Source organism: Pteronotus mesoamericanus, unplaced genomic scaffold, assembly GCF_021234165.1.
Source record: "Pteronotus mesoamericanus isolate MK-2021 breed Mesoamerican mustached bat unplaced genomic scaffold, CSHL_Meso_final contig_26, whole genome shotgun sequence".
NCBI lineage: Eukaryota > Metazoa > Chordata > Mammalia > Chiroptera > Mormoopidae > Pteronotus > Pteronotus mesoamericanus.
In genome coordinates, this window is record NW_026555109.1 from 939,168 (window position 1) to 956,785 (window position 17,618).

At 37.5% G+C, this 17,618-nt stretch overlaps 1 protein-coding gene across 1 annotated transcript in view; it reads right to left on the reverse strand.

Moving 5' to 3' along the window:
- Positions 1-5,736: 5,736 nt before the first annotated feature.
- The window catches only part of SLC15A1 (solute carrier family 15 member 1), a 64,554-nt gene continuing 52,672 nt past the window's right edge, over positions 5,737-17,618 (reverse strand). Inside the window, exons 19-24 of the mRNA XM_054574319.1 lie at positions 16,460-16,509; positions 9,210-9,317; positions 8,740-8,845; positions 8,068-8,211; positions 6,878-6,985; positions 5,737-5,922 (exon numbers count right to left, since the gene is read on the reverse strand). Coding sequence (XP_054430294.1) covers positions 5,737-5,922; positions 6,878-6,985; positions 8,068-8,211; positions 8,740-8,845; positions 9,210-9,317; positions 16,460-16,509 — 702 coding nt within the window. The remainder of the gene's footprint in view (positions 5,923-6,877; positions 6,986-8,067; positions 8,212-8,739; positions 8,846-9,209; positions 9,318-16,459; positions 16,510-17,618) is intronic.

Below are 17,618 nucleotides of genomic sequence, written 5' to 3' on the forward strand. Positions count from 1 at the left end.
GACCCTCTGTGCTTCCTGGATTTGTGTGACTTTTTCTCTCCTCAAATTAGGGAAGTTTTCCATCATTACATTTTCAAACAGGTTCTCTATTCTTTGCTTCTCCTCTTCTTCTTCTGACATATCTATTATATGGATATTATTATGTTTCAGGTTGTCCTGTATTTCCCTAAATGCTTCTTTATTCTTTTTGAGTCTTTTTTCATTTTCTTCCTCTTTCCGGAAGCTTTTTTCTACCTTGTCCTCCAGCTTGCTGATTTGATCCTCCACTTCATCTAGCCTGCTTTGGATCCCTTCTACTGTGTTCTTCAATTCAGAAATGGTAGTCTTTATTTCTTCTTGTCTCTTATTGATAGTTTCTATGTCCTTTTTCATGGTGATACAGTTTGCAGTAAGTTCCTTGTAGTGTCCCTGTAGTTTTTTGTAATTCTCTCTGAGCTCACTGGGCTCATTGAGTTTCCTTAGAACTGTTGTTTGGAACTCAATATGTGATAGTTTACTTGCCTCTATTTCATTTTGTTCTCTTTCTGGGGATTTCTTTTTCCCTTCAATTGGGGGGTATTTCTTTGTCTTCTCATTATTTGTGAGACTCCTCTTTTTTGCTTCTTCTTCTTAACTTGATCTGTCTTGATTTCTTGACTTTGTGGTGTGAACTTCTATGGCAGGAGACCGCTGGGTTTTTTTTTTTTTCCTTTCTAGATCTGCCTCTGATGATGTCAGAAGTCATCCCACCCTGACCTTAGGCGGTCTGTGCAAGACTTCCAGGAATCTACTGTCTGTGGTTGTCTGCTTCAGCTGTTAATCTAATCACTCTGCACTCAGCAGGCTGCCTTAGACAGCCCAGGGCAGGGCAGAGTACCTCCTGTGGGTGGGGTTATTGGGTCCTCTCACACTGCTGCCCTATGGGGGAGGAATCCTCACTGGGATCCCACCGGCTACTTTCTCAGTTCTCTCCCCAAAGCCTCAGTCCCCTGTCTCTCCTCGGGCATCTCTAGCCCACTCTGCCCCCACCTTTGTCGGAGACCAGGGTAAGAGGCTGCAAATGAAAATTTATGTGTTGGCCCTTTAAACAGTTCTTTGCATCACCAGCTGCCGGCCTCTGGCAGAGAGCAACCCTGCTGCATTTTGCCCCTGGCTGTTTTCTGTGTACTTTTTGGGCTATGGTGCTATGGGCTAGAGATCCCCGCTTTTGGTTTAGACCCCTCTCTTCTCAGGGGGTCCAACTGGCCGTTTCAACATCCTTCTGGTGCTTCTGCCCGTGGGCACCCCACCTGCCTTCTTGAGTCTCTTCCGCACTCTTTACCAGTTAGATTGGGCTAAAGCCGATTCTTCTGTCTCTGACGTTACAAGGCTCCTCTCTCACTGTTGTTCGGTTATTTGTTCCAGGAGACATCTCCACAATTTAGTTGTAATTCCAGGTTTGTCCTAGGAGGAGGTCAATGTGACTTCCACTCACTCCCCCATCATCTTGATTTTCCTCAGTTCCTTAGTTATCCAACTTTTATACAACTCTGATGGTTCTGCATGTTGGTTGTTCTATATTTTAATTGTAATTTTGCTGTGGTTGTGCAAGGAGGGAAGCACAATGTTTACCTATGCTTCCATCTTGGTCATAAGTCCCCTGAGTCCTTCTTATGTGGTAAATGTGTTTAATATTTTCTGTTTAATCCTTTGAGAGCAGGACTTACCAGCCACTCCTCCCTACACACAGCACCTCTTGTCCTTCCAGGTCAGCCCTGAGGTGTCCACCCTGGATTTCAAGGGATTATTGCCTCTCTGATGTTTGCTCTTGGCCCCTTTGCATCACCTCCACTGTCTCATGTTTGCATTTCATTTCATGAAAAGAGACAGCATAACCTGGTTGTTAAGAGATGGGCCTTTCTACTCAGACATGCTTGGCTTCAAATCCTGGCTGAGCCAATTGCTAGATGTATGGCCTTGGGCAAGTTACTTAAGCTGGAGAGTCCTCAGTTTTCTTATTGCTAATACAGGGGTAATAAGGCCTTTCTTGGTATCATTATAAGGATTAAATTGAGTCCATCCACACTACCCATTAAACATTGGCGTCAAAAGGGAAGTTTGTGTAGTGTCTGCCAGCCTGGGCTCAGGAGCCAGACATGACCTAGGGCAGATTACTTGGATTCTCTATGCCTGCTTTCTCCTCGGTGAAATGGGAATAAAAATAGTAATATACATTATAGGGCTGTTATGAGGATTACATGCTTGTGAACTTCATGTAATAAACACAACATGCTATCTACATATATTCAGTGTCTAAAAAGTATTAACTATTGTTTATCATTAAAAAATGAGGCTGCAGTCCTGACTGGCGTAGACTCTGTTGGTTGGGCATTGTTCTGCAAAGTGAAAAGTCACCTGTTTGATCCCCAGTCAGGGAACATGCCTGGGTTGCATGTTTGGTCCCCACTTGGGGCCCATACAGAAGGCAATTGATCAATGTTTCTCTATCACATTGATGTTTCTCTCCCTCTTTTTCTTCCACCCCTCCCCCTCTCTTAAAATAAATAAAATATTTTAAAAAATGAGGTTGCCAAAAAAATTTCACAATGCATGACAAAATCTATGGTTAAAATGGCCTATAAAAATCAAACCTGAACATACATTTAATAAAGTAATTTTTATAAAGTCTAAGATAGATCACAAAAATTATTTTAGTACACTGAAAGAACTAAAGAACATCCATAAAATAAAAAAATATATAGATAAATGTGGAATCAGATCAAGAATAGGTCAATATATTAAATAAAAAAAATTCATATAAACGTTATAAACCTCACAATATTCTGGCTTTTTAAGTGTAAACAATAAAGCCCTGCTATTTAATTTTTAAAAAATTTTTTGATTTTAGAGAGTGAGAGGGAGAGTGATCATTGATTTGTTATTCCAGTTATTGATGCTTCATGCTTTGATTCTTGTATGTGCCCTGACAGGGGATCAAACCCTCAACCTCAGCACATCAAGATGATGCTCCAAGCAACTGAGCTATCCAGCCAGGGTAGTCCTGCTATTTTCAGGGAAAGCATTTCTATGCTCTCCATCCCATGAATTGTACTTCAGCAGTCAGCCAATAGTACATGTTAGTACTATTTTGGTTATACACCGATCACCCCAGAACTTAGAGAAAGGCATCAAGCACAAACAAATGGGGGCTAAGGGCACAAGATCAGAAGTTATTGATCTGGCCTTATGCGTCCCTCTCTGCCACCCATACCCCATGACATTTGCCATTGTCCAATGTCTCACATCTAGAACACCCATCAGTTTTGATTGTATTTAGAAGATTATTCTGAAAACTCAGCCCTAATGAGCCAAGTGCTCCAGTTCCCTACCATGCTTCATCATATTGTTTAAAGGCCAATGAAGATGATGCAGGAGTCATTTCTATCCATACATAAAAGCCATCTATAGTGTTAACGTCAGAGTTCATAAAGGAGCAGGACTTCATTCAAATATTTGGAAGCCTATTGTGTGCCAGACATTCTTGAACAAAGGATTTTTAAGACCTCAGATCAAACAGTGTTCTCTTTGTTTTGTAGGAGAAGAAAATGAGATGTAAAAAGTCCAGAGTGGCCCAAAGTTCCCTGAGCCTATAAGAGGAGTTAGAACTAGAATATCATTTGCAGATTTAGGATTAGTTTTCCTTTGATTATTGACAAGAGAAGTAATGAAAACTGAGTGCTCATCACTGTAACTATAGGCTTACCCATCAAAGGAAAATATAGAAATTAGAAGGTAATAATGATCAGAGGCAAAATTAGCTGTTCCTTATAGCTAGTCTGTTACACTAGAGTTCATTAATTAGGCCCATTCAAATAATTATTTAACGTTTAGTTCTCCTCCTCTTCCATCTCACTTCTCAGAGCCCAAGAGGATTAAAACATTTATTTAACACATAAAGACCTACCATATCTGTGTTCATTCTCCACAAATGCAGAACAGAGTATATGCAGAAAGCTTTCAGTCCAGGGAAAGCTATATAGTTATAGTACATTGAGGGTGCGTCATGGCAGAGACCTCAAAGGAGGCACAACGTGAAGTAGGGGAGTGGGGCCAGGGAAACTCTTGACGTGGCCTGAGCCCTGAAAATGAAGAGGATCGAGCCAGGTGGAGGGTGTGGGTGAGCAGTAGGTAGAGAATAAGTATCTCAGAATCTGAGTTTTCTTTAGCCTTTGACCTGGAAATAAGAACTTGATGCATTCTGGGAACTAGAAGAAAGTCAATGTTGATTAGATCAGAGTGAGCAGAGAGAAAGGAGCCTCATGGGCCCCAGTTAAAGAATGAGCACTTGATCTTAAGGGTAGAGAAGGTCTTCAGCAAGGTGTGATCACTACATGTGTATTTCTTGCTCTGGATTTTGAGTCTCCTACTTCCCCCACCAGTTTCATTCTCTCTCTATAGTGCAATGACAAGTTTGTGCATGAAGCATGTCTAACATGGGCCCTCCCTTCTAATCCAGGCACCAGTTCCAACATTCAGAGCTGTGTACAAGTTTGTCTAAGAATGTTTGCTTCTTTTTACAAGAGTACCAACATAGATTTGTTTTGGCTCTGAAACCTGGGAATGGTTAAAGGATAAGTATCTATAGAATAAATTAGGCATTAAGTGTTTATAATGTTTTGGAAGAATTTTTATTCAAGCAGAAAATGCTAATGAGTATTGAGAAAAACACTTTGAGATAGTATGTAAATATGCACATAGAAAGATCCTAGTAATAAAAGAGAAGTGGCCCTGCCTCATATGGCTCAATGGATTGAGTGCAAGCCTGTGAACCAAAGGGTCACCAATTTGATTCCCAGTCAGGGTTGCAGGCCAGATCCCCAGTAGGGTGTGAGCGAGAGGCAACCACACACTGATGTTTCTCTCCCTCTTTCTTCCTCTCTTCCCCTCTCTAAAAATAAATAAATAAAAAAACAAACAATAAAAATCTTAAAAAAAAAGAGAAATATCTCTCTCCATCTCTTCCTGGGGAAACTAAAACCAGAAACACACAAATCTCTATATTTCATATTCCTAGAATTTATTATATGTTAGAATTTCTTTTGTTCATGCTTTTATCAATTTCTGATGAAATTTTACTCTGTGCACAGCTTTAATAACCAAAAAACATGTTAAGAATTTCTTACCCTACCCAAAGACACACAGAAACTGATTCTTAAGAATGGGAATTTATTTCATACCATTGAGACTCCAAAAATCATTACTGGCTTTTACCCGGGTGATCTTTTGAGTTACACATAATTTAAAAAAGGTACAGGACTGGAAAAAAAGGTAAAGGTATTGGTTAATACTAGCTTATTATACAGCATCCTTAAACCTACAAATTCACTTTCACATTGTCTCTGGTCTAGCTTAACATTGTTTTTATACAGTACTAGAATGCAAACAATATGGAACTTTTGTCATCCTTTCAAAAAATTAAGTCAGTCCAAAATAACTTTATTTGTGTGATAGGAAAGGAGTTAAATGCATGGTATGATCTCAGTGTGTAAAAGTGTGAGTGTGCATGCATGCATATATTAAATAAGACTTTCTCTTTAAAAAAAGGTATCTTCCAGAGTTTTATGTTCACTGATGGCTGCTTCAAAAGATGCTTTCTTGATCTGGTTCATAATTCTGAAGTTTTCCCCATCAGGGGCTATCCAACAGTGTCCTGCCAACTGGGGACAGCTGTCAGGGCATGTTCTGGGCCCACTCCATCCTTCACTGGCTTCCTGACATTCACATCCTTGTTTGTGAGACGGGATCCAATGTGCTATATAGGTTTTCTGACTTCTTTTTCTTTTCATCCTCATCAAACTGAGCTTCAATCTCTGCTGGATTGATGTAAGTATAAAATCGAGCCATGATGGCAAAGATTATGCATACAACCAGAAGCAACGAAGCGAACAGAATATACTCGGCCCACTTTGAAGGAATTGGAGTTGGAGGAAGAAACAAACAAAAACAAAATCAGTTATAGTAGTGTATATATCATGTGTATATTTTCTTGCTATGTCCAGATGGAAGGTGCTTTAAAATTAAATTGTTAGGGAAAGTTGGTAGGCTTCTGCTATAAACATAGAAAGGTCAGTTATTGACACAGATATAGAAGGGCCAGCTTTTGTGAATGCTCAAGTTTCAAGAAAACATTTTTCTAACAACAATGGAATACAGAAACACAAGACTTTGGGAAGATGAGAGAAAATTTCTGAAAAACTCCAGTCTTAAGGCACATAGTTGGCCCTTAAAAGGATGGAGACCAAGAGAATACAAGGCACTCAAAAGAAGAATATGCTGAACTCTTTGCAGTTAAGAGCCTCCTGTTATCCTTTGGCAGTACCCTGAGGTCAAGAGCACACCCTGATGGGACCCGGAAGGGGAAGTAATGAAACTGATGGGGTGGTGTGAGGGATAACTCCCTTATAGGGTAGATATGCTGATATGCTGAAGGAGAGAGTTTAAAAATCATAAAAAGCCCTTACTTTAGCTGGAAAAAATTACAATGATCTTTAGAATGGCTTTAACTTTAATAATTATGACAGTTTCTGGATAACATGTCTGCTTTGGGACTATTAACTTACATTCACTGAAGCTAGGAGAGATCTTTTCTTCGCTAGTAAACGACATTAGGGTGTATGTATGTTAACACAATCTGGTTATTTTGGTTGTCAATTTTCAACAGCATAACACCCGGTGGAAATAAGAAGAATCAGCACATGCTTGGCCATAACACCATTTGGTAACCATCCTGTCTGGCCAGTCTGGAAGTTTTATTCAGCCAGTAGCTGAGATGACCATGTAAATGTAAATGGCTTGGGAGGGACATCATGATGACCATTAATAAGACAAAGGTACATTTCCTTTTCCATATCATACCTACCTGTTTACTGAACTGGCCTGCTCCTGCCACAATCAGCACAATGATGTTGCCAACAGCCACTGTCAACAACCATCCTGCTTGAAGCACTGACTTCATGTTGGAAGGAGCCTGAGGAAGCAAAGAGAATCCCAATCCAGATCTCATCTTCAGCAAGTGAACACAACTCATCAATTCATTTAATTAAGCAGTCATGCTAAAAATGCACATTAAAAGTCAGGCTGGCTTGAATATAAAAGGGATAATTGCTTGTATAGCAAGATACCCCAAATCCTCAAGTTGTGCAAATCTATAAGAAGCTCTTGTTTTGCACTTTCTACATACTTGCAAAGTTGCCATCCTAGTTAAACAGACAGCTCTACAGATGAACTGATTCTATTTCTGTAGAAGAGTTTCCAAGCAAAGACATCCAGCGTGACACTTTTCCCCGGCACGTGGAGGCTGCTGTTTGGAGGCTGTGAGCTTGCTCTTTTGTGAGCTTCCCTGCCACGTCACTAAAACCTCTCTTCAAACTCTTGTTATCTGTTATATAATCTCCTTTATTAGACTGAGATCACCACAGAAAGAGGTTATCCAGCTCATATTTACAATCTACTAAAAACTTGAATGTACTAGATATTATGGGGATACAATGACTATAACTGCAGCTTTGTTAAAATCATTTAGAAATTAAACTATAAGTCAGATATCAGCAAAATTTGCCTCATTAGTATAATCTTCATAAAGCAATAGTTTTTTAATGTTTAAAATCTAGGACTTAATCAGTATTTACTAGGAGCTACAGAGAGACCTCAGAACCTTAAAGATAATGAGAACACAGACCTGGAAATGAGCACTGTTATGAATTGTTGATACCATTGGGTTGTTTCAGAAAGCAGAGTCACCTGACTATCATGACCTTTGTAACCACTGTTAATATAGTTTTTCCTACTTAGGAGTATAAACCTCTGTGTATGACTGTGGGAATATAGACGTGATATATGCACTCATGAAGTTAAACAGTAATATTCTTAGTCAATATAAATAGTAGGAGTGTTGACCTCAAAAACCTTGCTTGGTGGAATATACCATAATGCTTTCTAGAATTATTTTACATTATAAATGTATGTCTAACCCAGATTTAAATGAAGGCCCAGCAGCATTTTGAAGGTAGGGATTCAGAGGAAGGGTGGTAAAAACAATGAACAAGAAACCTGAGAATATGAGAACTCCAATCCTGTGACAGAGAAAACCACTTCCCCACAGGTGAGGAGGAAATACTGTGGGATTTGCAGGGCCATGCTAACTGAATTGGGTGAAATATCTTCAAATTCTTTCAGTTCAGGGCAGCCATCATCCTAAACAAATAAGGCAAAAGTAAGAAAAAGAAATTAAAATCAAGATTGCTTCTAAAGTAAGAATTGTTCGAACTGGCAAGTTGAGTTTTGACTTCTAGGGTTATGTCATATGATTTATCAAGTAAACATTTTCAATGAAAATATATAACATTGTGTTTTTTACTTGTGATGAGATAGCCAAGTGGGATTTGAAAATATGTTCACTAGTATTTTCCTTTTAAATAAGAGAGTAGATTGGCAGTCAGTTTTGTTTAAAACATTGTTATCTCTGTGAACTAAGAGTATCAAATACTGGTCAACGTGAACTTCTAGTGAGAGTAAATCATCTGTTCAGTTTTATTTTAATGGTGAACTTAAGTCAACGATAAGTTAAAGACTTGGTGGTAAACTTAATTCTAATTAAGCCCATTTAAAATACAGATCTTAATAACACTCGATTTAAATCATAACTATGTCCTTGGTGTTTGTGAGGACTCAGGTGAAGAAAGTTTGAGAAGCACTTCTGATTTGATTGAATGGGTTACTAACCTTCCTGATGATTACATAGGTATATGCACTACCAAAACTAAGGTTGGATGTAAAAGAATTGTTGCAGGTTTCTGGGATCTCTGCAGAACTTAGTGTGATGTTTTTTCTGTGGAAGGAAAGAATAATATAGGTTAACATTCTTGGTATTAAAAGCTTCAATATATTCAGAGGCATGGAAACATGGAGCAGATTGACAATAACCAGTGGGGAAGGGGGAGAGGGATAATCGTGGAAAGAAGGGGAACGTATTAGTCAAAGAAAATGTATGAATGACCCACGGACATGGACAACAGTGTGGGGAGTGACTGTGGGAGCAGGGGATTGGCTGGGCAGAGGAGGGCAAAGGGGGAAAAATTGGGACAACTGTAGTAGAATAACAATAAAATTTTTTAAAAGCTTCAATATATTGTTTAAAGAGTAAGATTGAAATTTTTGAATTTTGGAACAAAGTGTCCAATATAGGTACTTACATGCCAGAAGGAAAAAACTTGTATTTGCTGGCATTGTGACTGCTGACATGTTCATATACTTTCCCATCCATTGTGACATTGAAGCTCCCACCAAAAGCATTTACAAATCTGAAACAGAAAACAGAAATCTGTCTTGTGACTGGGCTAAAGAATGATTAGCTCTAAATTACAGTATATGCAGCTGAAGTTGGGATATACTCCCTCTCAGAAGGAGTTGAAGATGTTTACAGAAGATTTCTAGAGTAAAGGCAGAAAGTAAGCAACCCCGGGCTTGGCCCTTGCTCACCCATTCACGAGAACACACCTAAAATTTTAATATAGTTAAATACCAGGAACTGTTCTAAGTACATTGTAACTGGGAACTATTTCAATGATGTTTGGGATATTAAATATGGGCTGAAATAGGTATTGATCTCTTTCCCTTCAAGAGGGTAGCTATTCCTTTATGTTCCTTGCTTCAGAAGTTTTAGAGCAAAAGTGATGGAGATGAAAAGCAGAAATTGGTGAGAAGTTATGAATTAAACTCAGGTCCTGACATCCTTAGGCACTTGATAGTGATGTAAACCTTACATTGATAGATGATTAGTATAGGAAACTGAACCTGATGTGTCCCAAGGAGTCTAATAGGTAGAACTAATGTGCTCCAAACTGTCAAAGCCGCTTTTATCAAAGGTTAATATGAACCACTCAAAAGAGAGACAGTGGGGAGAATGTGAATTTAGGAAGTAGACCCTTGGGCCTGGGGCCTGGCTTTATAACTTACAAGACTCCAAATAAATCTCACTGTAAGGTTAAAGAACTATACTAGAGTACTATTATCCTCCTGACATAATATCTCAACCTGTGTAAGATACCAAAAAGAATACAATAATCTGAAAAAAATGCAACATTATGCATTCCAGATGTGTTTTGAACACATAGAAAATAAAGCATAAGTAGCAAACACACTTTGAGTGCTTTGAAGGGTGAGGAGAGCAGAGATTCAAGATCTATTATGCTTTAATAATTGTGATCAGGCCCAGTCAGTGGTAGGGTCCCATTAAGGCTCAAGTTAGTTTAGTCCTCTTAGGACTACCAGGGTTTAAGGCTACAAAGTGATCATGGAATGAGGTATGGAGAATGGGAACCATCTGAGAAAATGACAAGATGGGACCAGTTCCTTAAAGAATAACCAAAGTGACTAGAGATTGGTTCCTTTTTTTTTTAAACAGTTTTGTGAAATAAATTTACATACCACAAAATTCACCCATTTAAAGTATACAATTCAATGGCTTTAGTATGTACACAGGGTTGTGCAACTATCGCAGTAATCTAATTCTCATCACTCCAAAGAGAAACTCAATACTCATTAGCAGTGACTCTCCATGGCCCCTCCCCCAGTCCCTGGCAACCACTAATCTGCTCTCTGTCTTTATGGATTTGCTTGCCATTTCATGTAAATGGAATTATATAGTATGAAGTATTTCTGATTGGTTTCTTTTATTTAGCATAATGTTTTTAAGGTGCATTCATAGCATATATCAGTACCTCATTCCTTTTTAAGGCTGAATAATATTCTATTGTATGGGTAGACCCCAGTTTGTTTATCACTTGATGGTCATTTGAGTTGTTTCCACATTTCATCTATTGTCAGTAATGCTGCTATGAACATTCATATAGAAGTTTTTGGGTAAACATATGTTTTCATTTCTTTTGGGCACATTCGTAGGAGTGAACTTGCTGGATCATATGGTAACTCTATGTTTAACATTTTGAAGAAAAGTTTTTCTAAGTGGCTGCATCATTTTACATTTCCATCAGCAGTTTTCAAAGATTCCAATTTATCCACATCCTTGCTAACACTTTTTACTGCCTTTTTTTTTTTTTTTTTTTTTTTTAATTAGAGCCTAGTAAGTTTGAAGTGGTATTTCATTATGGTCTTTTCATTTTTCAAGTCATAGTCATCTCTAATGACTAATGATTTTGAGAAACTTTTCATGGGTTTTTGGCCATTTGTACATTTTCTTTGGAAAAATTTCAGTTTAAATATTTTCCCCTGTAAAAAATTGGGATATCTGTCCTTTTATTACTGACCTATAAGAATTCTTTATACAGGGTCCAACAGAAGTAATGCCTGCTTGGGTGTGGTTGGTAGGGTAGTAATATGGGTATAATAATTTATAGTTTTAATTTGAACATTTCACCTAAAATGTCATATGGTGTGCTTGAGTGTGATATTGTTATGTTACAGAATTACATGCTCATTATTTTGTAATAAAAGATTCTATAATAAAAAGGGTGTTATTTGTACCAGACCCTGTATATTCTGAATATAAATCTCTCATTAGATATATGATTTGCAGACATTTTTCTCATTTTGTGAATTATCTTTTCACTTTTCTGATGATATTATTTGTAGCACAAAAGTTTTCAATTTTGGTGAAGCTCAAGTTATTATTTTCTTCTGTTGCTTGTGCTTTTGGTTTCATACCTAAGAAACCATTACCTAACCCAGGTCACAAGCATTTACTTCTGTTACTCTTCTACAAATTTTATTATTTTCTTTATATTACCTTTATGATCCATTGAGTTAATTTTTGTGTATGGTATCAGGTTGTAAAAATCTAACTTTACTCTTCTGCATGTGAATTTCCAGTTGTTCTAGCACTTGTTAAAACTTTTACAACTTTATTTTTTGGAGTTAATGTAATCTTTTTTAAAAATATATTTTAATCATTATGCTATTATAGTTGTCCCATTTTTTTCTCTCCCTTATTCCCCTCCACCCTACATGCCCCACCCTCCAGCATTCCTTCCCTTTATATGTCCATGGATCGTACACATAAGTTCTTTGGTTCCTCTGTTTCCTATACTAATTTTAACCTCCCCCTGTCTATTTTGTACCTACTATTTATGTTGCTTATTCCCTGTACCTTTTCCTGCATTCTTCCCCCTCCTCACCCCTCTGTTTTACTGTTCATAGTTTATCTTTCTTTTTTTAGATAAGTCCTTTTAACATTTCATATAATAAGGGCTTGGTGATGATGAACTCCTTTAACTTTACCTTATCAGGGAAGCACTTTATCTGCCCTTCCAGTCTAAATCATAGCTTTGCTGGATACAATAATCTTGGATGCAGGCCTTTGCTTTTCATGACTTTAAAAACTTTTTTTCAGCCCCTTCTTGCCTGCAAAATTTCTTTTGAGAAATCAGCTGATAGTCTTATGGGAACTCCTTTGTAGGTAACTGTCTCCTTGTCTCTTGCTGTTTTTAAGACTCTCTCCTAATCTTTAATCTTGGGTAGTAATTATGATGTGTCTTGGTATGCACCTACTTGGGTCCAACTTCTTTGGGACACTCTGAGCTTCCTGGACTTCCTAGAAGTCTATTTCCTTCACCAGATTGGGGAAGTTTTCCTTCATTATTTTTTCAAATAAGTTTTAAATTGCTTGCTCTTCCTCTTCTCCTACTGGCATCCCTATGATTTAGATGTTGGATCATAAAACTTTTACAACTTTTTAAATGAAGTTTTCTTTTTGAACCCACTTAAAGCCATTTATGCCTTACCCTCACTCCTTCCTTAAAGTATTTTTATCTGTATGACAATTGAAATAAACCAAACTTAAAACCAGGACTCTGCATAACTTTTTTTTCAAGTCTTAAAATTGAGATTTTTTTTTAAAGAAATGAATGAAGCACACAATCAAATTATCTACACTAATTATTTCTGTACCCATAATGAATAAAAATATTTGTAAAATGTTTTTTCACTTTTCCCATTTTTTAATATTTTTTTTATATTACTATGAGGCACATATTAATTTGGTACAGTAGGTTATATATACAAATTCATAAAGGATACTGTATTCATACACTGTCGGTGTGTGCTCAAAATATTTTTATTGAATGTGATGAAAGGTTTATAAAGACCACTGCCCTAGAGAAACATCCACATGTGGACAAAGAAACACATGAATGTAGATTTCAGCATTGTTTGGAAAAATGGAAAAAGCCTAAATTTCCTTGAAAGAGGAATGGATAAATTGTGGTATCCCATACAATAAATTATTATACAGTGGACATCAATATGGCAAAACATTAAAATAATATTTTGTAATATTTATATTATTGCAGAATGACATATACACATGACAATAACATTACTTAAAAACATAGTAAAAAACATATTGTTTATAGACACATACATATTTAGTAATATATAATGTCAAAAAATGCATGAGATAGAAGGATCCAAGATGGTGGTGGAGTAAATGGAAGATACATTCACCTCATCCCAGGACGAAATTGGAATTACAACTAAATTATAGATCATTCAATCTGAATAATCAATGGAAGACCAGTTGAAGACAAGTCTTATAACCAAAGACTTATAGAAGAAGACACATCGAGACTGGTAGGGAGGGTGAAGATGTGAAAAGACCTGCCCTGCTCCCATGGGCGGTGATTGAGATTCCAGAAGAATATCTCAGCTTTGGGGGTCCTACTTGAGAAATGTGGGATCTCAACCTGAAGCTGGACTCCCCAGCCTAGAGTACCAGAACCAAGAAGAGGCATCCACATAATATCTGGCTATGAAAATCAGTGGGGATTCTATCTACCAGGGAGAGATGGAAGTCTGCTAGAGACACAGGTGCCCTCTTAAAGGGCCAACACACAAAATCTCATTTACAGCCCCTCACCTTAGGCTCTGGTGGAGGGAGCCTAGAATCACATGAGGAGAGACTGGGGTTTGTGGCTCCTGGGGAGAGCTGAAGGGACAGCCACCAGGATCCCTGAGCTGAGTTCTGCTTTCACACCATAGATGCCAACTTTCTTGGGTGGAACACTCCCTTCTATATGGCATCAGCTTGGGGGGATGCAGCAGCCCCACCCTCTGGACTCCCTGTTGGCCAGCCATGTGGAGTTGCATCCTGCTGAGGAGTCAGCTGCCTGGGTCAGGATATAGAGATCCAGACTCAGGGGATATCAGTGATTGAGTTGTGTGACTTTGGGATGGGAGATATTTCCTGCATCTTCCCTTGACAACTGACTTGGTACCTCCTCTTCAGAGAAGACCTGCAAGCCCCACTCTCTGGGATCCCAGTGGTTCCATTCCCCTGACTCCTGGAGGATCTGCCATGCCAAGGGCTAGGAAGAATCCAGGACAGATTGAATTATGTGACTCTTGGGTGGGGACCACTCTCCTGGCTTCCCCACAAGCCTTATCAGCATTTCCTCTCAGGCTCTGGGAAGAAGCTAGAACAGACTGAGTTGTGTGGCTCTAGGATGGTGGCCTTATTTACCTTGTATGTCTGACCCTCCCTTTACATGGCCAAATCTTGGTCTCTGTGGGCCTGATAAATGATGCTGGCCTCACCCTGACAACAACAGCAGATTTACCTAATGCATAGAAAGAATCACAAAGAGGCAGCTAAAATGGGGAGACAAAGAAACATGTCCCAAATGAAAGGAGAAATCTCCATAAAAATACCTAAAAGAAATGGAGGCAAGCAACTTATCAGATATAGAGTTCAGAAAAAAATGGTTATAAGGATGTTCAAAGAAACTTAATAAGAACTACAAGGAACTTAGTGAGAACTACAACATGATTTCTGTGAAAAAGGACACAGAAATCATAAAAAAGTCAGAAATGAAGAATACTATATCTGAAATGAAGAATGCAGTAGACAGGTTGGATATAATAGAGGACTGAATCAGTGATTTGGAAGGTGAGAGCAGCAAAAAAAAAAAAAAAAAAAGGAATGAAAAAGAATGAGGATAGTTTAAGGGACTTTTGGGACAACATGAAGTGAACATCATTCAACATTATAGGAGTGCCAAAAAGAGAAGGGAGAGAGCAAGGGATCAAGAGCCTATTTGAAAAAAGAATGACCAAAACTTTCTCTAACTTGGTGAAGGAAAAAAAAACCCCACATGTCCAGGAAGCATAGAGAGTTCCAAATAAGATGAATCAAAGAGGCCCACACCAAGACACATCATAATTAAAATGGCATAGGTTAAAGACAAAGAAAAAAATCTCAAAAGCAGCAAGAGAAAGACAGTTACTTACAAGGGAGCTCTCATAAGACTGACAGCTGATTTCTCAACAGAAACTTTTCAGGCCAGTAAATATTAACATGAAATATTCAAAGTGATGAAAAGCAATTATCTGCAACCAAGACTACTTTACCCAGTCAGGCTATCATTCAAAATTGAAGGAGAAATAAAGAGCTTTCCAGACAAGAAAAAGCTAAAGGAGTTTCTTACCACCAAACCAGTATTACAAGAAATGTTAAAGGAAGAAGAAAAAAACCCAGAGGAACATACTTAAAAGAATAAAATGGCAATAAATATGTGCCTATCAATAATCATTTTAAATGTAAATGGCTTGCATGCCCCAATAAAAAGACACAGGGAAGCTGAATGGACAAGAAAACAAGACCCATATATATATATGCTGACCACAGGTGACCCTCTTCAGAACAAAAGATACACAGACTGAAATAAAGGGATGGATAAAGATATTTTATGCAAATAGAAAAAAAAGCTGGGGTAGCAAGATCTCTTTTGGAGCTATTATACTGGCTATTTAAAGTTTCAGCTTCCAACGAGTCACTGTTGGTGTACAAAAAATATGCTTGATTTGTGGTTGGTCTTGTATTGTGCATTCTTTCTAAACTCACTTATTGATTCCATGAGCTTTTTTTAACTGTAGAGTTCTTGGGATGTTCTATGCAGATAATTATACCACCTGTGAGTAGTGAGTTTTGTTCCTTCCTTTTCAATATAGATATTTTTACTCCTTTTTCTTGTCATACTGCATTAGCCTCTGGAAGGATGTTGAATATGAGTAAAGAGAATAGATGGTCTTGCCTTGTTTCTGATCTTATGGGGAGAGCATTTTGACTTTCACCATTAAGTATAATGGTAGCTTGGAGAGTTTTTTTAGATATCTTTTTTCTGAGAAAGGAAGTTCCCTTCAATTACTTACTAGTTTACTGACAGTTTTTCTCATAAATGGATACTGAATTTTATCAAATGCTTTTTCTGCGTCAATTGATATGATTTCACGGATTTTCCTCTTTAGTTTATTAAGATAATGAATTATATTGAGCAATTTTTTAAAATACTGAATCAATTGAATCAACTTTACCTTCTTGGGGTAAACCCATAGTCTCATTTTATATCATTTTACAGTCGGATTTTACTACAGGTATGCATTACTTCCATAAGAAGCTGAAATAACTTAATTTTTAAAGAAATACATGTACCTAATTCCATTTTGTCCTTTTTCTGGCTTCTGGTTAAGGCCATCCTTTACCTGAAAAAGAAAATATTTTAAAAATCTAATCCATTAGATACATTTTGATTACCATTTCAGCCTCTGAGGAGAATCATGGTGACATTTATCCTGGAAGCTGAGGGCATAATGATTACATTGCGGGGCTTCATCCTTCAGCCCTGGTTTTCCTTGAAGTTAACATGAGCCTCTACAATTTTTCGCACTTACTTTTGAATGGTTCCACAGAACATTGTTCTATGAGAATGTAGAATAAGCCATTCAATAGCTCCGTAATTAAACACATAGTCCATAAGTCTTAATTCTATAAGGCAGTTCTATAGAGGCTCACTTAAATTCACCTTAGTGAATATCCACAACTCTTTCATTCAGTTCAACTACGCCTTCATAACTGCTTTATATGCTGAATGGATAATCAGAGGCCTATATTTTTCATGACATATTTTATATGTATTTTTATTGCTTTACATTCACTTTATTTTTTCACCATACATATATATTTTTAAATAAACTGCTCCAATTTTCCAACTACTCAGGGTGAAATTTTAAAGTTAATGTAATTAAAGATATATTTTAAACTTCACCTCAAAAAGTCACTGAGAATGCACACATGTACTCTGTGTGACTTGTGTATATGTATATACACACACTACATTCAAAAGTTCCTTTAAAAAAAATTTAGAGATTAACAGCTGAATGAGACAGCCACAGACAGTAGATTCCTGGAAGTCTTGAACAGGCTGCCTAAGGTCAGACAGGGTCAATATCTGACATTTTCAGAGACAAGTCCAGAAAGTAAAAACAATGGTTAATACTACAGGCTACCAAGACAAAACCCACTGTGGTCTTCTCCATGATTTGCAATATTTTCTTTACTACATAGCTTTTTAACGTTCACTTTGGGCAGATCAAGTTTATACATGTTAAGTCATTAGATTTTATACTAATAGTTTATGTCTCTCTTTTCTTATAATAGTCTTAATCACTTTACAGCCTTATTAATACTGGTTCATTTACTGTTGATAGTGGAATTAATTACAAGAGGGAGTTATTTTTACAGATGTGGGTTTGTTTTGTGTGCTTTGTGGTATTGTTCTGGCAGCACATGCACAAAAACACACAAGGTGTGG